Raw genomic sequence first — 18996 nt, 5'->3', positions numbered from 1 at the left:
CGGGCTAAGCAGGATTGGGGTGCGGCTGTTTTGAATCATGTTACAGGCCTTACACCCCCTTCGCTGCTTCCCTACTGCTCACTTGGGGCTGCCACCAGCCCCCCACCCTCCTAGTTCCGCTGGCGGGCCAGGAGAGGATGGGGGATTGGAGTCCCTGGGGGTCCCAGGAAATTCTTGTATATAGTGAGGTGGGACTATTGTAAGTGATCTCTGAGCACGTAAGCTCTGGAGTCCCATTCCTGGACGGAGAGAGGGTGCAGGAATGGGGGTACAGAGGGGATTTCCTCCCCTCCTTCCTCCTGTTGTGAATTAACTCTCCACAGCCTTCCCCTCCACCACCAGCCAGGGAGGGGAGAGGAAGGAGGTCACAGCCAGGAACACTGGCCTGTGACAACTTCCCTCCTTCCAGCCAATGTGAGCCATCCTGAGATGTCTGTACAATAGAAACCAAACCAAATGGGTTGCCCAGGGGAGGTGGGGGGCTGGGGCAGAGAAGGGATGTCTGTCTGTGGATTCCCCTCCCCCTCTCCACTCCTTACCCACAAAGGCAGAAGACTGTTACATTAGGGGGCTCGGAAAATTCCATCCCACCCTTACTTAATTGAGCCAAACCTAGAAACAAACGCAGAACACACATAGTGAGAGACAAAATAGAGGTGAGAAAGAGAGCGTGAGAGGGAGCGAGATAGGCGACCAACAGAGAAAACAAAAATAGCAAAAAAAAAAAAAAAAAGCAGTTCTTTATAATTTAATATTCTATTTTAATAAAGGCGTTTATTACCGTATAAATGTAGCAAAGAACCTGGGCTAATATGAAAAAAAAAGACTTTTTATTAGGTAATTTATTATATGAAAAGGATATTTTATTTTATGATAAAGTGATCCTTAAAAAATAAAAAAAACTTTAGAAGGTTTAGAATATATGTAGGGAGAGAAGAAAAAAATACATTTGTATTCAGAGTTAAATCTTAAAAAAAAAAAGTGTTTTTAATATATGTTCAGGTTTACGTTCCTTTTTCCCCCACTTTTCTTTTGGGGAGGAATGTCGCTTGCTTTGGGGGAGGAGGAGCATCCTGGGATGGATGGTGGCTGAGGGAACCTGGTCCCTCTGGGCCCTGCAAGTGGATTGGATTTCATTCCACGGGCTCCCTTCTCTCCCCCTCCCCCTCGGGGGAGCTGGCAGAGCCAAACAAAGAAAGGAATTAACAAGAAAGGAAGAAGCTGGAGGATTGAGGATCCTGGGGGCTCCCCTGCCCCTGCCCCTGTCTCCGGGGCAAGTGAGGAGGGGAAGTCCAGAATATAGGCCTAGCAGGCCCACGGGACCCTCAGAGAAGTGTGAGATTTAAGAGAAATAGTTTTTGTTTTTAACCAAAAATGAGAGAGAAAGAAACTGAGGGGTTTAAAAGAAAAATACTACAAAATAATAATTATTAATAATAATTCAAATTTATTTCATATAATCCTAGAGAAAAAGAGAATTACTAGTTACTTAAGTAGACTATTCAGATAGCTTAAAAGTTTAGTAGCATTGCGGGCCCCTGGGTCCAGTAGAATGTATAAAAGTCGTTAACAAAAGGAAAATAGAGGAGGGAAGTGGCTGAGTCCCCCATCTTCAGTTATCAGGGTGGAAGCAAATTGCTAGTTAAGGTTGGGAGCTTCTAGTCGGCTGGGGTTGATTCTGAGAATCCTTGGGTTTTTAACTTGTAGGACAAACTGAGGAGGGGCTCCGTTCCCAGGGTCTTTAAAAGGATGGACGTTGATCATTTCAGCCAGGTGGGGGCAGCAGAGGCGGGTGAGCCTGCACCCTTGCTCTGCATGCCAGCACTGGGGGCCTACCATCCGGGTCATTCCTCTGTCTCTGTTGGGTAGCCCTTACTCCAAAGTGATGATGTCCATTCTTGGGGCTCTGAGTTAGGTCCCTAGGCCTAACTGAGCAAGTCCTTGAAGTGTAACCTCCAGTGGTACAGATTGATTCAAGAGCCTGGTAGGTCATTCCACACACATGCATATGCACACTTCCCACCTCCGCTTCGGGAGGCGGGGTCCCTGCCCCATCCCTGCTCCCACCCAATCTTCCACTTGGCTTTTGCAGCCGAGGAGTAAGTCTCACCCGTTCTCCTTTAAAGCTGCACCGTGCTTTACAGGTTTGCAACATGCTTTATTGTCTCCTGGAAGTTCCATTCCAAGGACTTTCCACCCACTGGGAAAAGGGGCTCCCAAGCGGACAGAGGCAGGGGGTGGGAAGCAGAGACATTGGGTGACCCTGGCCCCAACCCTCTGCTCCATCCGCTTCCATCTGTAAGAGTTCAGGTAGGGATCATCCATTGTGCTCTGGCCATTGTCAGGGCACGTTGCCCTCCCCGCTGAAAATTGGGGAGCTTGGCTGTTGCATGTGAGAAATCGATTTTTTAAGCACTTGCCTTCTACCAACCCCTGCTTGCAGTCAGGTCAGGTCCCTGGCTCTTGGCAAGAAGAGCCTGCTCCATTACATCAATGACTCTGTCATGCCCCGCCCCCCCCCCCCCCCCCCCCCCCCGCCCTAGACCCCAAACACATCTCCCTCTCCCAATTTATTCTTCGCGCCCCCACCTAGGGACAGATTACCCCCTGCTCTTTTTGTCCTAGAAACCCCCATAGTTTGGGAAGGTAGTGTCTGGGGTGGGGAAGGTTTCCCCTTCTCCACTCAAGGGTGCGGGTAGGGTAGGGTGGGTAGGTGGAGACAGCCCTGGGCAGGGGGGATGGTCTCTCCACGGTAGAAAGTAGAGTAGGATTGTGGTCAGACTTAATTTGAGGCATCTAGTGAGGACGCATACAAATCCACCAAGGAAAAAAATAGTTCAAAAGCAAAAATAAAAGGCGGGAAACAAAACGGACCCACGAATAATTGAGTCAAAGTGATGTTGCACAAAATGCAGAGAAACCAAGAAGGGGGAGGGTTAATGTATTAAATGTGCTATTAAGAAGTTAATTTTATTAAAAGTATTATTACTTAAGGCTCTGGCTTCTTTTCTCTGCGTGTGGATCTGAACCACCTGGGGGCGGGGGGTGGGTGTGCGAGGGGCCGCTGTGGAGGTGGTAGCTGGGAGTTCTCGCTGGCGTAATTCTGGGCGCCCCTCCCTGCTCACCTCTGAGAGGTGGGTGGTTCCTGTCTGCTCTCCACAGCTCCCAACTCCAGTCTCCAAATGCTCAATCCCCTTTTCCACCCATGTTACCCCTTCTTTTCCTTGGGGGTGCCGTCAGACCTCCATCCACTCTGCCCTGCAGAACGGGGAAGACTAGAGACCGCCTTCCTGGGCTGATGGAGAAAGGGCGGAGAGCTGAGACAGACGCGCCCCGCCAGATGCAATCTGTGCCTACACCCCAACCCTTCTTCTTTGGGGTCAGGTAGAAAACCGGATGGAGATGGACCTTCCACCTCCCTGCCTTAAAGCCCTTTCCCCAGCACACAGGAACAGTCTGGCCCCGACTCCCCCTCCTCTCGAACATCTCCCTGCCTCCTCCGTTCACCCCTGGCATTGGAGTGACCTCAGTTCTTGGCACCAGGGCCCTGGGCACCAGATGGTACCCGCCGATGGTCTCCTTTGTCTTGCTTTCAGATACCCCCTCTCCACCACGCTGTGCCCCCTCCCCCTCCTACTCTGGGGGTTAGCAGAGGGAAGGGCGGACACCTCTCACCCCCTTGGCACTGTCCCCAGACCACAGGACTTCAGAGGCAGCTGGCCCTGGGGGGCAGCGGGGAGGATGGAGCGAGGGGAAGGGAAGGGGAACAGGGACTCAGAGGAGGAGCGAGTTGCAGGGGAGCACAGACGGGAGGCAGCAGGATGGCCAGGCGTGGATATAAAACGGCTTTATTTGAGAGCTCTAGTCTGTGAGGTTAGCAGATAATACGGGGGTGGGGGGCATGAAGACCTTAGAGCTCGGCGGGGCTGTGAACAGGGAACAGGCCACTGACGTCTGGAGCCACAGGGCCGGGAAAAATCCTGGAGCGTGGGGTTGGGGAGCACCCTCACTAGGAAGCTAGTGAGGGCAGGGCTGGTGCCAGCCAAGGTCAGAGGCTGATGCAACAGGCCCTCTTCTCACCAGGGCCAGGCTCCTGCCCGGCCTGGGCACTGCCCAGGGTGATGGCATTGGTCCGGGTGCTGTTCTGCCTCTGCTTGGACACTTTTGCGAAAATCTCTGAGAGGGGAGAGGGGAGCGGTCAGTTCAGAAGCCCACCCTCTCCCTGTGTTCGCACCACACGCCCCTTTCTGAGGGGCGGTCGCCCTTACAGGAGGTTTTGCTGAAAGGAACTGGAGTTCCTGTCCCTTCTACTTACCTGCGTGGGGAAGGACCAAGACTCCGCTCCCTGAGAAGTGTGGCCTTCTGGTGCCTTCCCTAAGCTCCAGGCTCACGTGGGGGTGGGGGGCAGCACTAGGGAATGTCTGAGGGGGGTGGTGGGAGGCTCTGAGGAGGCTGGGGACCCACAGAGGTGCTGAGGAACCAGCTGGGGTGGAGAGGGCTGGGTGTCTGCATTCCTACCACTGCCCATGGAAGCCTCGGGTTTGGAATGGGGTGCCACATGGAGGCAGGGGCTCTAACCTTTCAGGACGGTTTCAAAGGCCAGCTCCACATTGGTGGAATCCAGGGCTGAGGTCTCCAGGAATAGCAGCCCGTTGTTTTCTGACAGGAAAGGAAACACACCATTAATTGTGGGGTCAAAGGCAATAGTAACAATATCTATTTAATGATTACTATGTGCTAAACCCTTGGCATGTGTGTGTAGCTCATTTAATTCTTTTTTTTTAAATATATATATGTTTTTATTGATTTCTGAGAGAGGAAGGGAGAGGGAGAGTGGGGCAGAAACATCAATGATGAGAGAGAATCATTGATTGGCTGCCTCCTGCATACCCCCTACTAGGGATCGAGTCTGCAACCTGGGCATGTGCCCTGACCTGGAATCTAACCATAACCTCCTGGTTCATAGATTGACACTCAACCACTGAGCCACACCAACTGGCCAGCTCATTTAATTCTTAAAACAACCTGTGAAGTAGGTTTGAATACCATCCCCCCTCCTTTTGTTTTTTTGGCAGATAAGTAGTCATTCACAATTTTTATAAGAAACATTTCAGTAGAGTGGTACAAAAAAAAATTTTTTTAAAGGCCAAACAGTAATTCTTTTATTTACTAGAGGTCTGATGCACAAATTTGTGCACAGGTGGGGCCCTGCTGGCCGGCCCTGGTTGGGGCCAATCGGGCTGGGCCAGCCAGGGGGAGGGGCTGAGGGCAGCTGGCTGGCTGGCCCTGCCCCCTGGCCAAACTCCCAGTCAAGGGGACAATTTGCATATTTGCCTTTTATTATATAGGATTTTTAAAAAATAGATTTTTATTTATTTCAGAGAGGAAAGGAAAGGGAGAGAGAGATAGAAATATCAATGATGAGCCCTGGCTGGTTTGGCTCAGTGGATAGAGCATCGGCCTGTGGACTGAGGAGTTCCAGGTTCAATTCTGGCCAAGGGCTCATGCCTGGGTTGAGGGCTTGGTCCCCAGTGCGGGGGGGGGGGGGGGGGGGCGGGGAGGGGGGGGGAGGGGGGAGGGGGGAGGGGGGAGGGTGTGTGGGAGGCAGCCAATTAATGATTCCCTTTTATCACCGATGTTTTGATCTCTCTCTCCCTCTCCCTTCCTCTCTGAAATCAATAAAAATATATTACAAAAAAATAAATCAATCAAAAGAAACATCAATGATGAGAGAGAATCACTGATCGGCTGCCTCCTGCATGCTCCCTACTGGGGATTGCACCCGCAACCTGGGCATGTGCCCTTGACTGGAATCGAACCAGAGACCCTTCAGTCTGCAGGCCGACACTCTATCCACAGAGCAAAACCAGCTAGGGCTGAGTGGTACAAATTAAAGTTGCATTGGACTGAGGAGTGAAGGCAGGAGGTTCAGACTTCTATTCCAAGATGACAGGAGAAAATATTACAAGAATACAAAATGCTCACATTTGTGGGTTAGGACACAATCCTATCTGAAGGAGAATTTGAAGACTCTAGCAAAGGAAGTAAGTGATAAAATAAGGTCATGGAGCAAGAGGGGAAGATGGGGAGATTAATAGAAACAAAAATGTGTTTCCTTTGCAGGAATTTTTTGTTTACCAATCTCAGCATGTAATTTCTGTGTCTGTGCTTAGATTGGGCCTAACATTCTGGCTAACTTTAATAACCCCACCCTTAAAGAACATACAGTAGAACCTCGTTTCTCGGACTTAATTCATTCTGGAAGGCTGTTAGAAAACCGAGTCATTCTTTCCCATTAAAAATAATGTAAATTGAATTAATCCGTTCCAGACTCCCAAATGATTCCCTGATTTAACCTTTTTTACATACAGGACATGTCTATTGTCCTGTTTAATCTATAAATAAACACTTTAAAAACAAAAAGGACATGAAATGTAAATGAACATTTAGCAAAAAGGAAAGGAAATGTACAGTAAAAAAATGAAAATTTAACAATAATTATAAGCAGCAAAAAAAAAAAACCACAAAAATATTCACAGCACAATATTCTGAGATTTTAACAATGGTAAACGGACTCGTATTCATGCATTCTCTCTGTTTGTCACCTGAGAAATGTGTGACTGATCATACAGGTATCAGCATGAAAGGGTTGTCAGGTTGAGAAGCGAATTGTTCAAGATGGGAGACGTTCAAGAAACGAGGTTCCACTGTAATAGCAGTGTGATGTATTCCGTTTCCAGTAAGGGATTAACATGTCACCCATGAATGACAGCTCAAGGACACATTTCAAGAAAATAAACCATCTCAGTATTCCAGGAGAAATCATAGATCCTAAGGTAAGTTCCTTAGAGGTCATCTGGTTTTATCCTTTGGATTGTAAAAGAAACAACTAAAACCAGAGAGGTAATGTCCAAATTGACATGGCTCTGTGGTGGCAGAGTCTCCATCTCAATGACCATAATCTAGGTTTCATGATCTTGTGGGGATTCAGAACGAGTCACCCCAAGACATGCCTCTGTGGTACTTGAATTAGGGGCCTTGCCCATAATAAGAGATTATCAAAGATAACCTCTTTTGCCCTAACCGGTTTGGCTCAGTGGATAGAGTGTTGGCCTGCAGTCTGAATGGTCCTGGGTTCGATTCTGGCAAGGGCATGTACCTTGGTTGCGGGCACATCCCCAGTGGGGTGTGTGCAGGAGGCAGCTGACGGATGTTTCTCTCTCATTGATGTTTCTAACTCTCTATCCCTCTCCCTTCCTCTCTATAAAAAAATCAATAAAATATATATTTTTAAAAATAAATATAAAAAAGATAACCTCTTTTGATCTATCTCTAGGGCAGAACAAACTACTATTTACTAGGCACCTGCTCTTCTTATCCTGCAATGACCCTTTGAAGCCCTCAACGTGCATTACCTCATCCCTAGCTCACAATGTCTTACATGCCTCAGTCCCCCTTTCTAGCTACGAACTGCCTGGGTCTCCGGCTGCCTCCCTATCGCTCAGCCACAATCCCCGCTGGTTTTTACAGCCCAACGTTGCGGGGACTTCTCTTCCCGACAATGGAATCCTGGGCTGTTAGACAAGCCCTTTTAGCGCCTCCACCCCTCCTACCCATCTCAATGTGATTTCTTCTTTAATTCTCTAGTCTTAGAGCTTCCATTCAGCCAGCTTTCAGGCAGTTCCGAATGATGGTTGTTCTGTATTTTAGTTGTAGTTTTGATGTGGTTGTGGAAGGATGCAAGTACTGTTTTTACCCACACAGCCATCTTGGTTCCTCCTTGAATACCACCCCATTTTACAGAAGAGGAAGCTGAGGCCCAGAAGCACAGAGGGAACGTGAAAGAGCTTGCTCCGTGTCCCCCATGTAGGAACTGGCCCAGAGATGGCAGGCTGGGCTGTTGGGACTCCTGAGCCTACACACTTAACCACTGTGTCTTACTGCCTGGGAACCCCAGAGAACACCTGGGGAGAGTGTGACGGGAGACAGTCAAGGGGAGCCCACCTGCCACACTTAGGATCTCTGAGCACTGCAAGGTGGGGCTGTCTTAAAATCAACTAGAGTCCGGCCAGCGGCTCAGTGGTTGAGCGTCAGCCTATGAACCAGGAGGTCACGGTTTCATTACCGGTCAGGGCACATGCCCTGGTTTGCAGGCTTGATCCCCAGTGTGGGGTGTGCAGGAGGCAGCCGGTCAATGATTCTCTCTTATCATTGATGTTTCTATCTCTCTCTTTCTCTCCCTTCCTCTCTGAAATCAATAAAAATACACTTAATAAATAAATAAATAAATAAAATCAAACTATAAATAACTACCCTTAAAGACAATCTCAGGGCAAGTGGTGGGACATCAAGAGAAACAAGGTTGCCGAAACCGGTTTGGCTCAGTGGATAGAGCATCGGCCTGGGACGGCCTGCGGACTCAAGGGTCCCAGGTTCGATTCTGGTCAGGGGTGTGTACCTTGGTTGCGGGCACATCCCCGGGGCGGGGCGTGCAGGAGGCAGCTGATCGATGTTTCTCTCTCATCGATGTTTCTAGCTCTCTGACCCTCTCTCTTCCTCTCTGTAGAAAATCAATAAAATATATTTTTTTTTTAAAAAAAGAGAGAAACAAGGTCACCGAGGGGAAGGGCTGGTCCTGAAGAAGAGGGGATGAAGGTAGGAGGCCCTGGGGGGGACCAGTGTGGGCGGGGGAGAGGTTAGCCCAGGTCTTGGCAGGCTCTTACCGGCGAACATGCGGGCCTCGTCACTTGGCACCTCCCGGGCCTGGGTGAGGTCACTCTTGTTGCCCACAAGCATGACGACGATAGTGGCCTCGGCATGGTCGTAGAGCTCCTTCAGCCAGCGCTCCACCACGGCGTAGGTGTGGTGCTTGGTTAGGTCAAACACCAGCAGGGCCCCCACCGCACCACGGTAGTACCTGGGTGGGGCAGACGGGGTGGACAGAGAGGCAAGGTCAAGGTGGTTGGGCCTAGCCTCAAGCCAAAAAGCTAGAGTTGAGTCCTGGAGGTGGGGAAATAGGAAAACTGGAGTCTAGGGACACAAACCCAACAGGGCAGCCCAAGGCCCTGCTGCCTGACATGGGGAGCCTTCAGGAATCACGGCTGTGGAGGCTCTGAAGACTCCCACCCTGCTCTACAACCACGGGCTCCCTCCTTCCCTCGTGGCCCCTCTGCTTCCCCAGGTCCTTGGTTCTGATTTTAGCCCCTGCTATCCACCAGCGCGTACCCGGGCCCTGTTCAAGTGTGTCTCCTGGATGCCCCACCCCCAAGATCTCCCTCACACGGCTCCTGGACCCTCAGCACCCTCTTCTCTCTCACGGCCATCTTTCTAGGACCAGCTAAATGCCCACCCCATGCAGCAGACCCGGAGTTGAGCATCGGATGCATCCTTGCAGGCACTGAGATGCCCTCCTGGAGCTTCTGCAGCCTGGTGATGCATAACTGAGGCTTACAAGAGGTCAGGTGACCAGTCCAAGAGTGATGTGTGTAACCGAAGCCCCTGACTCCAGCTTCCTGGCCCTGGCAGGTACTGCCCCACACACACACACCTCCATAGACCACCTTTCTCATATCCAGCCGACACTGACTGGGAATACTCTGCGTGTGGCATCCTGAGTCTGTAAAATGCAGTTGAGGGGTCCAGCCCTTCCCCTTGGTGGTTGGGTGTTAAAGGCTGCCAAGGGCAGAGCACTGTGCAGAAGTGAGGGAGCCCTCACCCCCTGGAGCCTGCCCCCATCTCAGCTCTGCTTCGATTTCACTTCCTTGAGCCTCAAGCTGGTCTTTGAACAGGGGCTAAGGAGAGAACCTTACTCCTATGGTACCTGGGGGATTGAATAAAATGCCCAAGTAAAGTGCCTGTGCCTTCCTGGGCACACAGCAAAGGCTTACTTAGAAAGTGGGGACAAGGACTCCTGTTTTTAGTCCTAGTAGCCAGTATCACGATCTCCTGTCTCCGACTGTGTACGGCTCCTAGCATTTGCGTCTCCACGCGTCCTGTGATCCCACTGGGAAGTACACTGCTGAGCGTCCTTGCCTCCTCCCCACCCAGCTCTCCTCCAGAGGGGTTCCCTGACTTCCCCGCACCCTCACACCCCGGCAGCCCCCCAGCCCAGGCTCACGCTGAGGTGATGGCTCTGTACCGCTCCAGGCCAGCCGTGTCCCAGATCTGAGCCTTGACAGCAGCAGTGCCCAGCATGACCGTGCGGGTGGAGAACTCAACCCCGATGGTGGTGCGGCTATCGTGGCTGAATTCATTGCGAGTGAATCGGGACAGCAGGTTGGTCTTCCCCACTCCTGACTCACCGATCAGCACCACTGAAGGAGTGGAGAGATAAGGGGTGAGCTGGGCAGAGCACCCAGGCCTACTGAGCCTGGAGGGTCTGCTCATCGGCACAGGGGAGCTGATCTCAGAAAACGAGGAGGGAGCAGGGGCTCCTGGCAGAGACGGGGGCCTACAACTTCCCACGCTGGGTATCGGGGCAGAAGGGCCAAAAACTGGACTCGGCTAAGGGGCTCTAATGGTTCCAGGCCTGGACTGATGAGACAAGCCTGCAGAGCCAGCCTGCGGCTCTGGTGATGGGTGACGTCTGCGGGTGGAGAACTCAACCCCGATGGTGGTGCGGCTGTGGGTGTTGGTGTTCAGGGCTGGGGGGAGGGTAGCAGGGGTGTGAACGTGGACAGGGATGGTAGAGGGTCTGGGGGAGGGTGCACATCTCTGGGTAGGGAGTGTGAGCACTGAGCTGGGAGGACAAGTGGGAGGGGTGGGGGAGTGTTTGTGTGGGAAGCATAGGTGGGACGAGAAGTGTAGGTGAGGAGAAAGTTCGGCCGACGGCACGTCTGGGCCAGGGGGGAGGTCTGGAGAGAGGTGTGTGTGTGTGTGTGTGTGTGTGTGTGTGTGTGTGTGTGTGTGTGTAAAAAGTTAGGACCCAGTTGTCCCCAAGGAGGGTCAGTCTTGCCTGGGGCTAGGTGTTAGACCCCCTGTGTGTGTCCTTCAGCAAGTTATTAACTTCTCTGACCTTCTTTTTCACACTAAAAATAGTAATAACAGCCCTAACCTGCGGACTCAAGGGTCCCAGGTTCGACTCCGGTCAAGGGCATGTACCTTGGTTGCGGTCACATCCCCAGTGGGAGGTGTGCAGGAGGCAGCTGATCGATGTTTCTCTCTCATCGATGTTTCTGACTTGCTCTCCCTCTCCCTTCCTCTCTGTAAAAAATCAATAAAATATATTTTAAAAAATAGGAATAACAATAGTACCTATCTTATGGGTTACTGTAAGAAATAAATGAGATATTACCCAAGATATAGTGCGTGTGTAAAACTGTTACTCTCATGACGGTTGTTGGTGGGCCAGCATTTTTACTTTCAGACTCTTAGGGACAAGGAGCCACCAGAGGGTCCTGAAGGGCCTTTGAGCCGGAGGGCAGGGTCCAGGGCCCAGCCTCACCCAGCAGGGCTGATGGGAGGAAGGCTCACAAATCGCACAGGCACTGCGCTAAGCATACAGGATCAGAGGAAGCCCCGGATGGTTCTAGAAAGGCATGGTAAGAGGATGTGTGTGTGTCTGTGTGTTCCTGCCTCTCCCCTATTGGGGACCCAGTCTACACTCATCCCTCCCAGTGAGAGGGTGCCTAGCCCTATCCTTAGGCCAGTGGTCGGCAAACTCATTAGTCAACAGAGCCAAATATCAACCGTACAACGACTGAAATTTCTTTTGAGAGCCCAATTTTTTAAACTTAAACTTCTTCTAACGCCACTTCTTCAAAATAGACTCGCCCAGGCCGTGGTATTTTGTGGAAGGGCCACACTCAAGGGGCCAAAGAGCCGCATGTGGCTCGCGAGCCGCGGTTTGCCGACCACGGGTTTAGGCTCCAAAGGTGCTGAGGGCAAGGGCTTTGGAGTCGGACAGATTGAGGTTTGTGCTGACTTTGTGACCTTTTGTTTGTTAGTCCTCACCCAAGGATACTTTTCCATTGATTCTTAGTGGAAGGGAGGGGGAGAGACAGAGAGAGAAACATCAATGTGAGAGAGACATATTAATTGGTTGCCTCCTGCGCATGCCCCGACCAGGACTGGGGATCGAGCTTGCGATCGAGGTACGTGCCCTTGACCGGAATGGAACCCAGGACCCTTCAGTCCACAGGCCGCCACTCTATCCACTGAGCCAAACCAGCTAGGGCACTTTGTGACCTTTTTGTAAGCTACTTTGGTTCTCATCCATTAAAGTTTATGGAGTGCCTACTACGTGCCAGGCACTGTCCTAGAGCTTTTACATAGATTAACTCCTTTAACCCTCACAACAGTGCCGTGAAGCAAGTACCATTATTACGATCGTCGCATTTTTACAGATAAAGGAGGCACTTGGGGGGTTAAACCACTTGAACAAGACAACACAGCTAGCGTGGCAAACACAGGTGTGCTGCCCAGATGTGCCTTCCAGAAAGGACTTACCCCAGCGGCAGGGAGTGCCCTCAGCGGACAGCCTCCAGCTGTCTGCTCCTTCAGCATCTGCCTCTGTGCAGAGAGCGGCCTCCCCTGACCTGCCTCTCCTGGGCGGTCTGCACCCAGTGCCCAAACAAGGCGAGGGTATCAGCGCTCCCCGCCTTAGGCCAGGGCTTGGTGACTCTGCCTTGCAGTTTAACTCTCTCTCTGCCCAATCCTCTTCCCTCCCCCTTCCTTTCAATGGTGTTGATCCATAATGAACATCTTTCAGGGCAAACTTCTTAGTGACTGCTTTTGGAGACCCAACCTGCAGTAAGGAGTGAGTGGCAGGGCTGAGATTTGAACTCTCTGGCGCCTGACCATTATGCTACACTGACCATTATGCTTTCAAAATCAAAGAACTTTGGGGGGGGGGGGGTGTTATGGTGATTAATAAGCTAGTGGCTGGCACACAGTAAGGGCTAAGTAAATGGCAGGTAGTTACCAGTAGTATTCGTGCCCCAAACTCTTGCTAGCTCTTACCCGGTCTCCTCTTCCTGGGAAAGATGCTGAGAGAGTACCGGTTCCCCAACTCCTGGGAAAAAGGAAGCCTGGGAGAGACCCAAAAAGAGACCAACAGAGGCAGCCCTTCCTGTTGTTTTTAAATCTCTCACCAAGACCCCCTAGCTCTTACTCAGTCTCCCCTTCCGGGGAAAGAAGTTGGGAGTACACGTTCGCGTGTGTCCCAAGTGAGGGTGGGGCTGCGGCTGGGAGAGGCAGTGGGGTGGGGTGGCTGGACAGGGAATCAGAGCTCTGCCAGTCCACCCTGCTCTGAAGGAGGTGTGGAGGTGAAGGGGATGTGGGGGCTGGGGGACAATAAGGGGGCCAAACACAGGAGTTTAGAATAAAGAACAGGAAGGATACGTGCACACTTCCAGGCACAGCCACGCTGAATCCAGTGCCTGGTATCTGGGCCCAGGGGGTCTGCCTGTCAGGTGACAGACAGAAGGCTCCGGCCCTAGGAGTCCTCTTAGACCCTGCTCCCAGCTCACTACATCGCCCCTGTATCTTCACCCAGCCCTGAGACGGGAGAAATCTGTCCTCTCTCCTTTTCTGTACATCTGCCCAGAACGATGACTTTTCTCTCTTCAGTCTGCCTGTTTCTCCCTCCCTCCAGGAGGGAAGTCCTCTCAGCAGTCTGACCTCCACCGCTCATGCTGCAGTGGATGACTATTCCTAGGGACTTGGCCTTCCATTAGGAATGGGGCAGAGGAGCCTAACTAGGCACCATGAGAGAGCGAGCAACCCCATTCATTATTTACAACCCAGAGCATTCTGGCAGCCCTAAGACTTTTGCTACAGGAACCAGACCCTTCCCCGTCCTTGCAGCTGTCTTTCTTATCCAAAGGAACCATGAGCCCTAGGGGGTCCTGGTAAGAGATTAAAAATATAACAGCAACAAACCACCAGGAGGGACTGCCTCTGTTGGTCTCTTTCTGGGTCTCTCCCAGGCTCCCTCTTTCTTTATGAACCCCAACTTACCCTTAAAGACAAAGTTATAATCTTCCTCGGTTCCGTTCCCCATCTTGGCTCCGCATGGAGGGTGCAGGTGTCTTCAGGGGCAGAGGTGACGACGGGTCTGTGCGTTGCCTCAATGCCCTCAACCCTCAGCTCTTAAGAGACCTGGATCTACCCCTTCTCTCATTGGAGGTAAAGAAACTTCTGCAAGCAGAGGGATTGGGGGCCGACTTACGGTGAGGCAAGGCCCGGGCAGGCTCACCTCTGGCAGGTGGAGGTGCTGTGAGGAAGCTGAGCACGGAACAGGAAGAGCAGGCCGGCTGGAGACCTGGGGCCCCGGTGGGTGGAGACGATGACGTCAGACAGGTTAGACAGGTTGGGTGTCTGCTCTCAGCCCGGGCTCCCGCAATTAGGTGAGCAGGCTCCAGAGGGTGACAGTAGGGGAAGTTGGGACCGGGCCTTCAGAGAGCCAGCTGAGGACTGAGTGCATGTTGTTCGGCTCCTGGGACCTGTGGCCAAGATAGGTCCAGCTGCCAGTGAGAACCAGTCCCTCGGGGAGCAGAAACCTACTTGGCCTCCTTCTTTTCCTTTAGAGCCTCTGGTGGTGTGTGTGTGTGTGGGGTGTAACTGGGGGCACCAGAGGAAAGGTTAACAGGATGGCAACGACCCTGCAGAGCTCTGGGAGTTGCCTCTTGGGTGCAGCAAATTCTGCCCCTCCCTGAGAGCCCAGGGCCTGGGAGGGGCAGCATTTCTTACTCTGGGTGGAGCTGGAACTTGCCACCTACCGACTTTCTTAGGATGGGTCCCTTCCTAGAGCACTGGGAAACGGGCTGGTCGCTCCCTGCCCAGACCGGCTCTAAGAACACTGGGTAGGGGGAGACCTGGGGCAGAAACAGCCAGACAGGGTGAGGGGTCTGAGTATAGGGGCAGGATCTGGAGATGAGTTTCTTCAGATCACTGCCCAGGACCTTTGGCCTCAAAACAAAGCCACCCTGTCTGCAAAGGGCTTCAGGGTCTGGAGGTCTGGGTAAGCATGTGAATGTCTGAGAGAAGAAGAACCAAGAGGTGGCCCCTCCCAAACTAAAGAGTAGGAAAGGCACCCTACCAACGTCGGGACTGAAGGACACTGAGCTCTCAGGCCCCATATTATTTTTGTCCAACATGACCCCCACTGGCCCCTGCTCCTGGGAGCTCACTTCCAAGGTGTTGCCAGTCAGGTAGGTAGAATGCTGCTCGGAGTGGTCAAGAGAGGTCCCTCCACTGGAGAGGCCAAGGGACCGGAGGCACAACCGTTGGCTGCTGGAGGTCCTGGTGGATGAGCAGGTGGACATCTGGTCTTACGGGACGTGAAGAATCCCATAAGCCATCCCTGCTCCTTCCATCTCCTGACTCCATCCAGCCAAGACCCACGCACCAGGAGGTTGCTGGTTTGTTGCCTGGTCAAGGCACATGCCCAGGTTGAGGCTCAATTCCCAGCAGGGGGCATGCAGGAGGCAGCCAATCAATGTTTCTTTCTCATCGATGTTTCTATCGCTCTCTCCCTCTCCCTTCCTCTCTGAAGTCAATAAAAACATATTTTAAAAAAAATACAGCCAAAACCGGTTTGGCTCAGTGGATAGAGCGTTGGCCTGCGGCCTGAAAGGTCCCAGGTTCGATTTCGGTCAAGGGCATGTACCTTGGTTGCGGGCACATCCCCAGTAGGAGGTGTGCAGGAGGCAGCTGATCGATGATTCTCTCTCATTGATGTTTCTAACTCTCTATCCCTCTCTCTTCCTCTCTGTAAAAAAATCAATAAAATATTTTTTAAAAAAATACACATGACAGGAGTGAAATTTATTCTTGGAAAAAGACAAAGTCCCACCCTCCCCCCCACAGTCCAGGAAGGGGTCCCCCCGGGGCCTTGCCCCTCCAAATAGTCATCTCTCTTGTCTGGCTCCTACTTCCATCAATGCCCATTACGATGCTGCTACTTGGGTGAGGGGCTCCTCCAGGTACTGCACCAAGGCCTGGGCCTGTGAGAGGGGGAGGAGAAATCAGTGCCACACAGGGCCTGCCATGACAGGGATCCCAAATCCAGGTAGACTCCCAATGCTGAGAACCCAGACCCTAGCCCCCCACAAGGACTGGGTGACATGAGGAAGGTGGTGGGGATGGGAGTGGTGATAAAGAACAAAGGCCAGGCCTGGGGTGGTAGAGGGATGAGCACATACACACCTTCGCCTTGAGCATTCCGAAGCCAACAGTCTCCTTGGCATACATACACAGCAGAAGGTTGGCCACGCGGGTGATGGCTACACGGCCCTCCTGGTGGGGTGACATCATTGGATGTGATATTCTGCTTGGCACCCTCAGCTCCCTCTTTCCTCAAGGAGTCCTCTTGAGAGAGACTCTATCCTCCTTCCATGCCCTGGGCACAGCTGGGGAGCTATGGCCACAGCCCTGGACATGGTCCTACACTCAGATGCCAGCCTTAGCACAGCTACCTACTGACCAAGTTACCATGGGAAACTCAATCTCTCAGAAACTCAGATTCTCTTTCTGTAACCAGTGGGTGAAGGTGTTAGTACGCAGGAAGGAGTTTTGGATCTGCAAAGGGCTAGCCAAATGGGTGATGTCATTATTATGGGTTCACCCCCAAGACACTGTAAGGGGCTTGAAAGCAGTAATCCAACATATTTTTCCTCTTTCCCCATGGTAATGTTTTTCAAACTGTAGGTTTGACCCCAGAGTTAGATCAATTAAGAAGGTTGATCAATATTAAAAGAAAAAGGACGGAGGAAGTGGCTCCTCTCTCCATGCCAGCATGATTCAGTGGTGGAGGGTTGACCTCTGAACCAGGAGGTCACGGTTCCATTCCTGGTCAGGGCATATGCCTCCGTTTCAGGCTCGACCCCCAGTGGGGGGCATGCAGGAGGCATCCAGTCAATGATTCTCTCTCATAATTGATATTTCTATCTCTCTCTCTCCCCCTTCCTTCCTCTCTGAATTAAATAAAAATATATTTTTTAAAAAAAGAAAGAAAAAGGAAAGAAGAGAAATTAAGTGCATTGCATGTAGTAAGGGAAGTACTGTTTCATGAGACTTTTGTTTTGGGGGTTATATGTGTGTACCAGGCTCTGACTTAAAATGTGTTTCTTATGGCTGGGTTGTGGTCAAAAGTTTAAAAGCGATTGCCTTATAGCACTAGCTCTAGGACAGGTACCCAGTAGGAGTCATTAGTTGAACTGAAATGCATCCGTGGTTGGGCATGGGGTGAGAAAGAGGTAGGCAGCTGAGTTACAGTGGAAATCCTTTTCTCTTGGGGCCTGTTCAGTTTGGTTCAGCTAACTCTCACTCGGTAACCACTGTGTGCTGGGAGTCGGGTGCTGCATCCCCTGCTTCTCCGGCCTCATCTCCTAACAACCTCTCCCAGTCTCATGCCACTCCACCCACATCAGCCTTGTGATCCTCCACCTGGCCCCATTTTGCCTCACGGTTTTTGCACCTGCTGTTCTATTAGAAATGTTTCCCCCCAGACAGCCACATGGCTTGCCAACTGCCTTCAAATCTATGATAAAATGTCACCTTTTCAGGGAGATGGTCCCTGGCCCATGTCCCCCTCTATCCCACTTCCTTGCTTCATTTTTCCCCATAGCATTTTCAATACCGAATGTACTGCATACTTTTTAAACTTACACATTTTACAAAACATATTGACAAACTTATTTTACAAAACATACCCATTTTACTTATTTTAAGACGTAAAACTATAAGCTGCATTGGGGCTTCAGTTTTTGTCTGTCCTGTTTGCTACTTCTCCCCCAGTCCTGAGAACAATGCAGGGACCTAAATATTTGTTGACTGAACAAAAGTAAGGCATAGTTTCTGTTTCCAAGAAGTTCACAACTTCCCTTGTGAACTTGTGAACGGCCACTTCCCTTTTCTGGACTTCATCACCTTTCTCTGTAAAACGAAGGGATTAGACAAGGGTTTGGAGACTCTCAATGAATCTGGGATGCCAACACTTTGTGTGCACCTCACTACAGTTTCTATCTCCACTCTTATTTGATCTTCACAACAACCCTGTGAGTTGGTGGGGGGCCAGGGGAGTGGTGGTGGGATTATTGTTTCCACCTTAGAGTTTAGGTAAGGAAGGGAGGCTCAAAGAGGTTAAATAACTTATGCAAAGTCCCACAGATGGTCAGTGGCTGGCTGAGACCACAACTCCAGGTAGATGCTGGATCCAGGGCTCCTTCCTCACCACTTGATGCATAAGATCCTGCCTATTAGAAATGGTGCTGGCGCTAAATCTTAGCAATTTTCCATAGATCCCAACCATCCAGGATGGGGTACAGGTCACCCCCTGGGGATCCCCTTTGGGGACAGAGGAAGTGGCTCCTCTCTCCATACCATGCAGTCCATGAGGATGAATTTGAGATTGTCTTCATTAAATGCTTGATTCCCGTTGCGGTCGTAAGCGGCCCAGATGTTACTGGCGATGGCTGCGGTGACCCGTGCGTCAGTATCCCCGTAACCAGAGTAGGCCAGCAGAGATCCCTCGTTATTCAGCAGCCTGGCGAGGGACAGGGCGGGTTAGGGACGTGCTCAGTATGGGGAGTAAAAGGCTTGGGTTCCCTTCACAGCCCCCGCCACTGACGCTTCTAGAAAGCAAGGGTCCGGGCCGAGTGTGTCCTGGAACGTGACCCGAGCACCCAGCATGTCCATTTCCATTTTCCTGAGGGGCCCTCCATGCCAGTTGCCCTAGCTGCTGCCCTTTCCCTTCCCCGAGATCCTCCCCCTCTCCATCCCTCCCTCAGAGAGCCGCGCGCTGCCCCACTCCGGTGCTCGCCACTAGGTCCTCGGTCCACACTCACAAGGTGCTCTGGACACCTCCAGTGTTTGCTTGGCTTAGCACCTGGGTCAAAGCTTTGGGACGCAGCATGCCTGCGATTCCTAAGCCTGGACTTTTGCACCTAGACCCTCGAATTGCCTCCTGCGGGGCTCTGCCAGCCGCTTCCGGTACTGCCCTGCTCCAAAGCGCTCTGGGAATTGTAGTTTCCCGGCCTGACTTTATGGTTTTTG

General features: G+C 51.6%; 2 protein-coding genes across 2 annotated transcripts; both read right to left on the bottom strand.

The window, feature by feature from the left end:
• Nucleotides 1–3831: 3831 nt before the first annotated feature.
• RAB25 (RAB25, member RAS oncogene family) lies at nucleotides 3832–15739 on the bottom strand. Its single transcript, XM_079762186.1, has 5 exons — nucleotides 13960–15739; nucleotides 10118–10313; nucleotides 8724–8917; nucleotides 4579–4659; nucleotides 3832–4176 (listed from the first exon to the last, which is right to left on the bottom strand). The coding sequence occupies exons 1-5, from the start codon at nucleotides 14000–14002 to the stop codon at nucleotides 4049–4051; spliced, it is 642 nt and encodes a 213-aa protein (XP_079618312.1). The 5' UTR covers nucleotides 14003–15739; the 3' UTR covers nucleotides 3832–4048.
• A 71-nt stretch (nucleotides 15740–15810) lies between these two features.
• On the bottom strand, nucleotides 15811–18942 carry LAMTOR2 (late endosomal/lysosomal adaptor, MAPK and MTOR activator 2). Its single transcript, XM_079761367.1, has 4 exons — nucleotides 18789–18942; nucleotides 18325–18487; nucleotides 16150–16239; nucleotides 15811–15947 (listed from the first exon to the last, which is right to left on the bottom strand). The coding sequence occupies exons 1-4, from the start codon at nucleotides 18854–18856 to the stop codon at nucleotides 15891–15893; spliced, it is 378 nt and encodes a 125-aa protein (XP_079617493.1). The 5' UTR covers nucleotides 18857–18942; the 3' UTR covers nucleotides 15811–15890.
• Nucleotides 18943–18996: the final 54 nt, after the last annotated feature.

Source organism: Cnephaeus nilssonii (genome assembly GCF_951640355.1).
Source record: "Cnephaeus nilssonii genome assembly, chromosome: 21".
In the NCBI taxonomy this organism is placed as follows: domain Eukaryota; kingdom Metazoa; phylum Chordata; class Mammalia; order Chiroptera; family Vespertilionidae; genus Cnephaeus; species Cnephaeus nilssonii.
The sequence above is the reverse complement of the archived record's forward strand: the minus strand, read 5'-3'. Positions and strand labels throughout refer to the sequence as shown.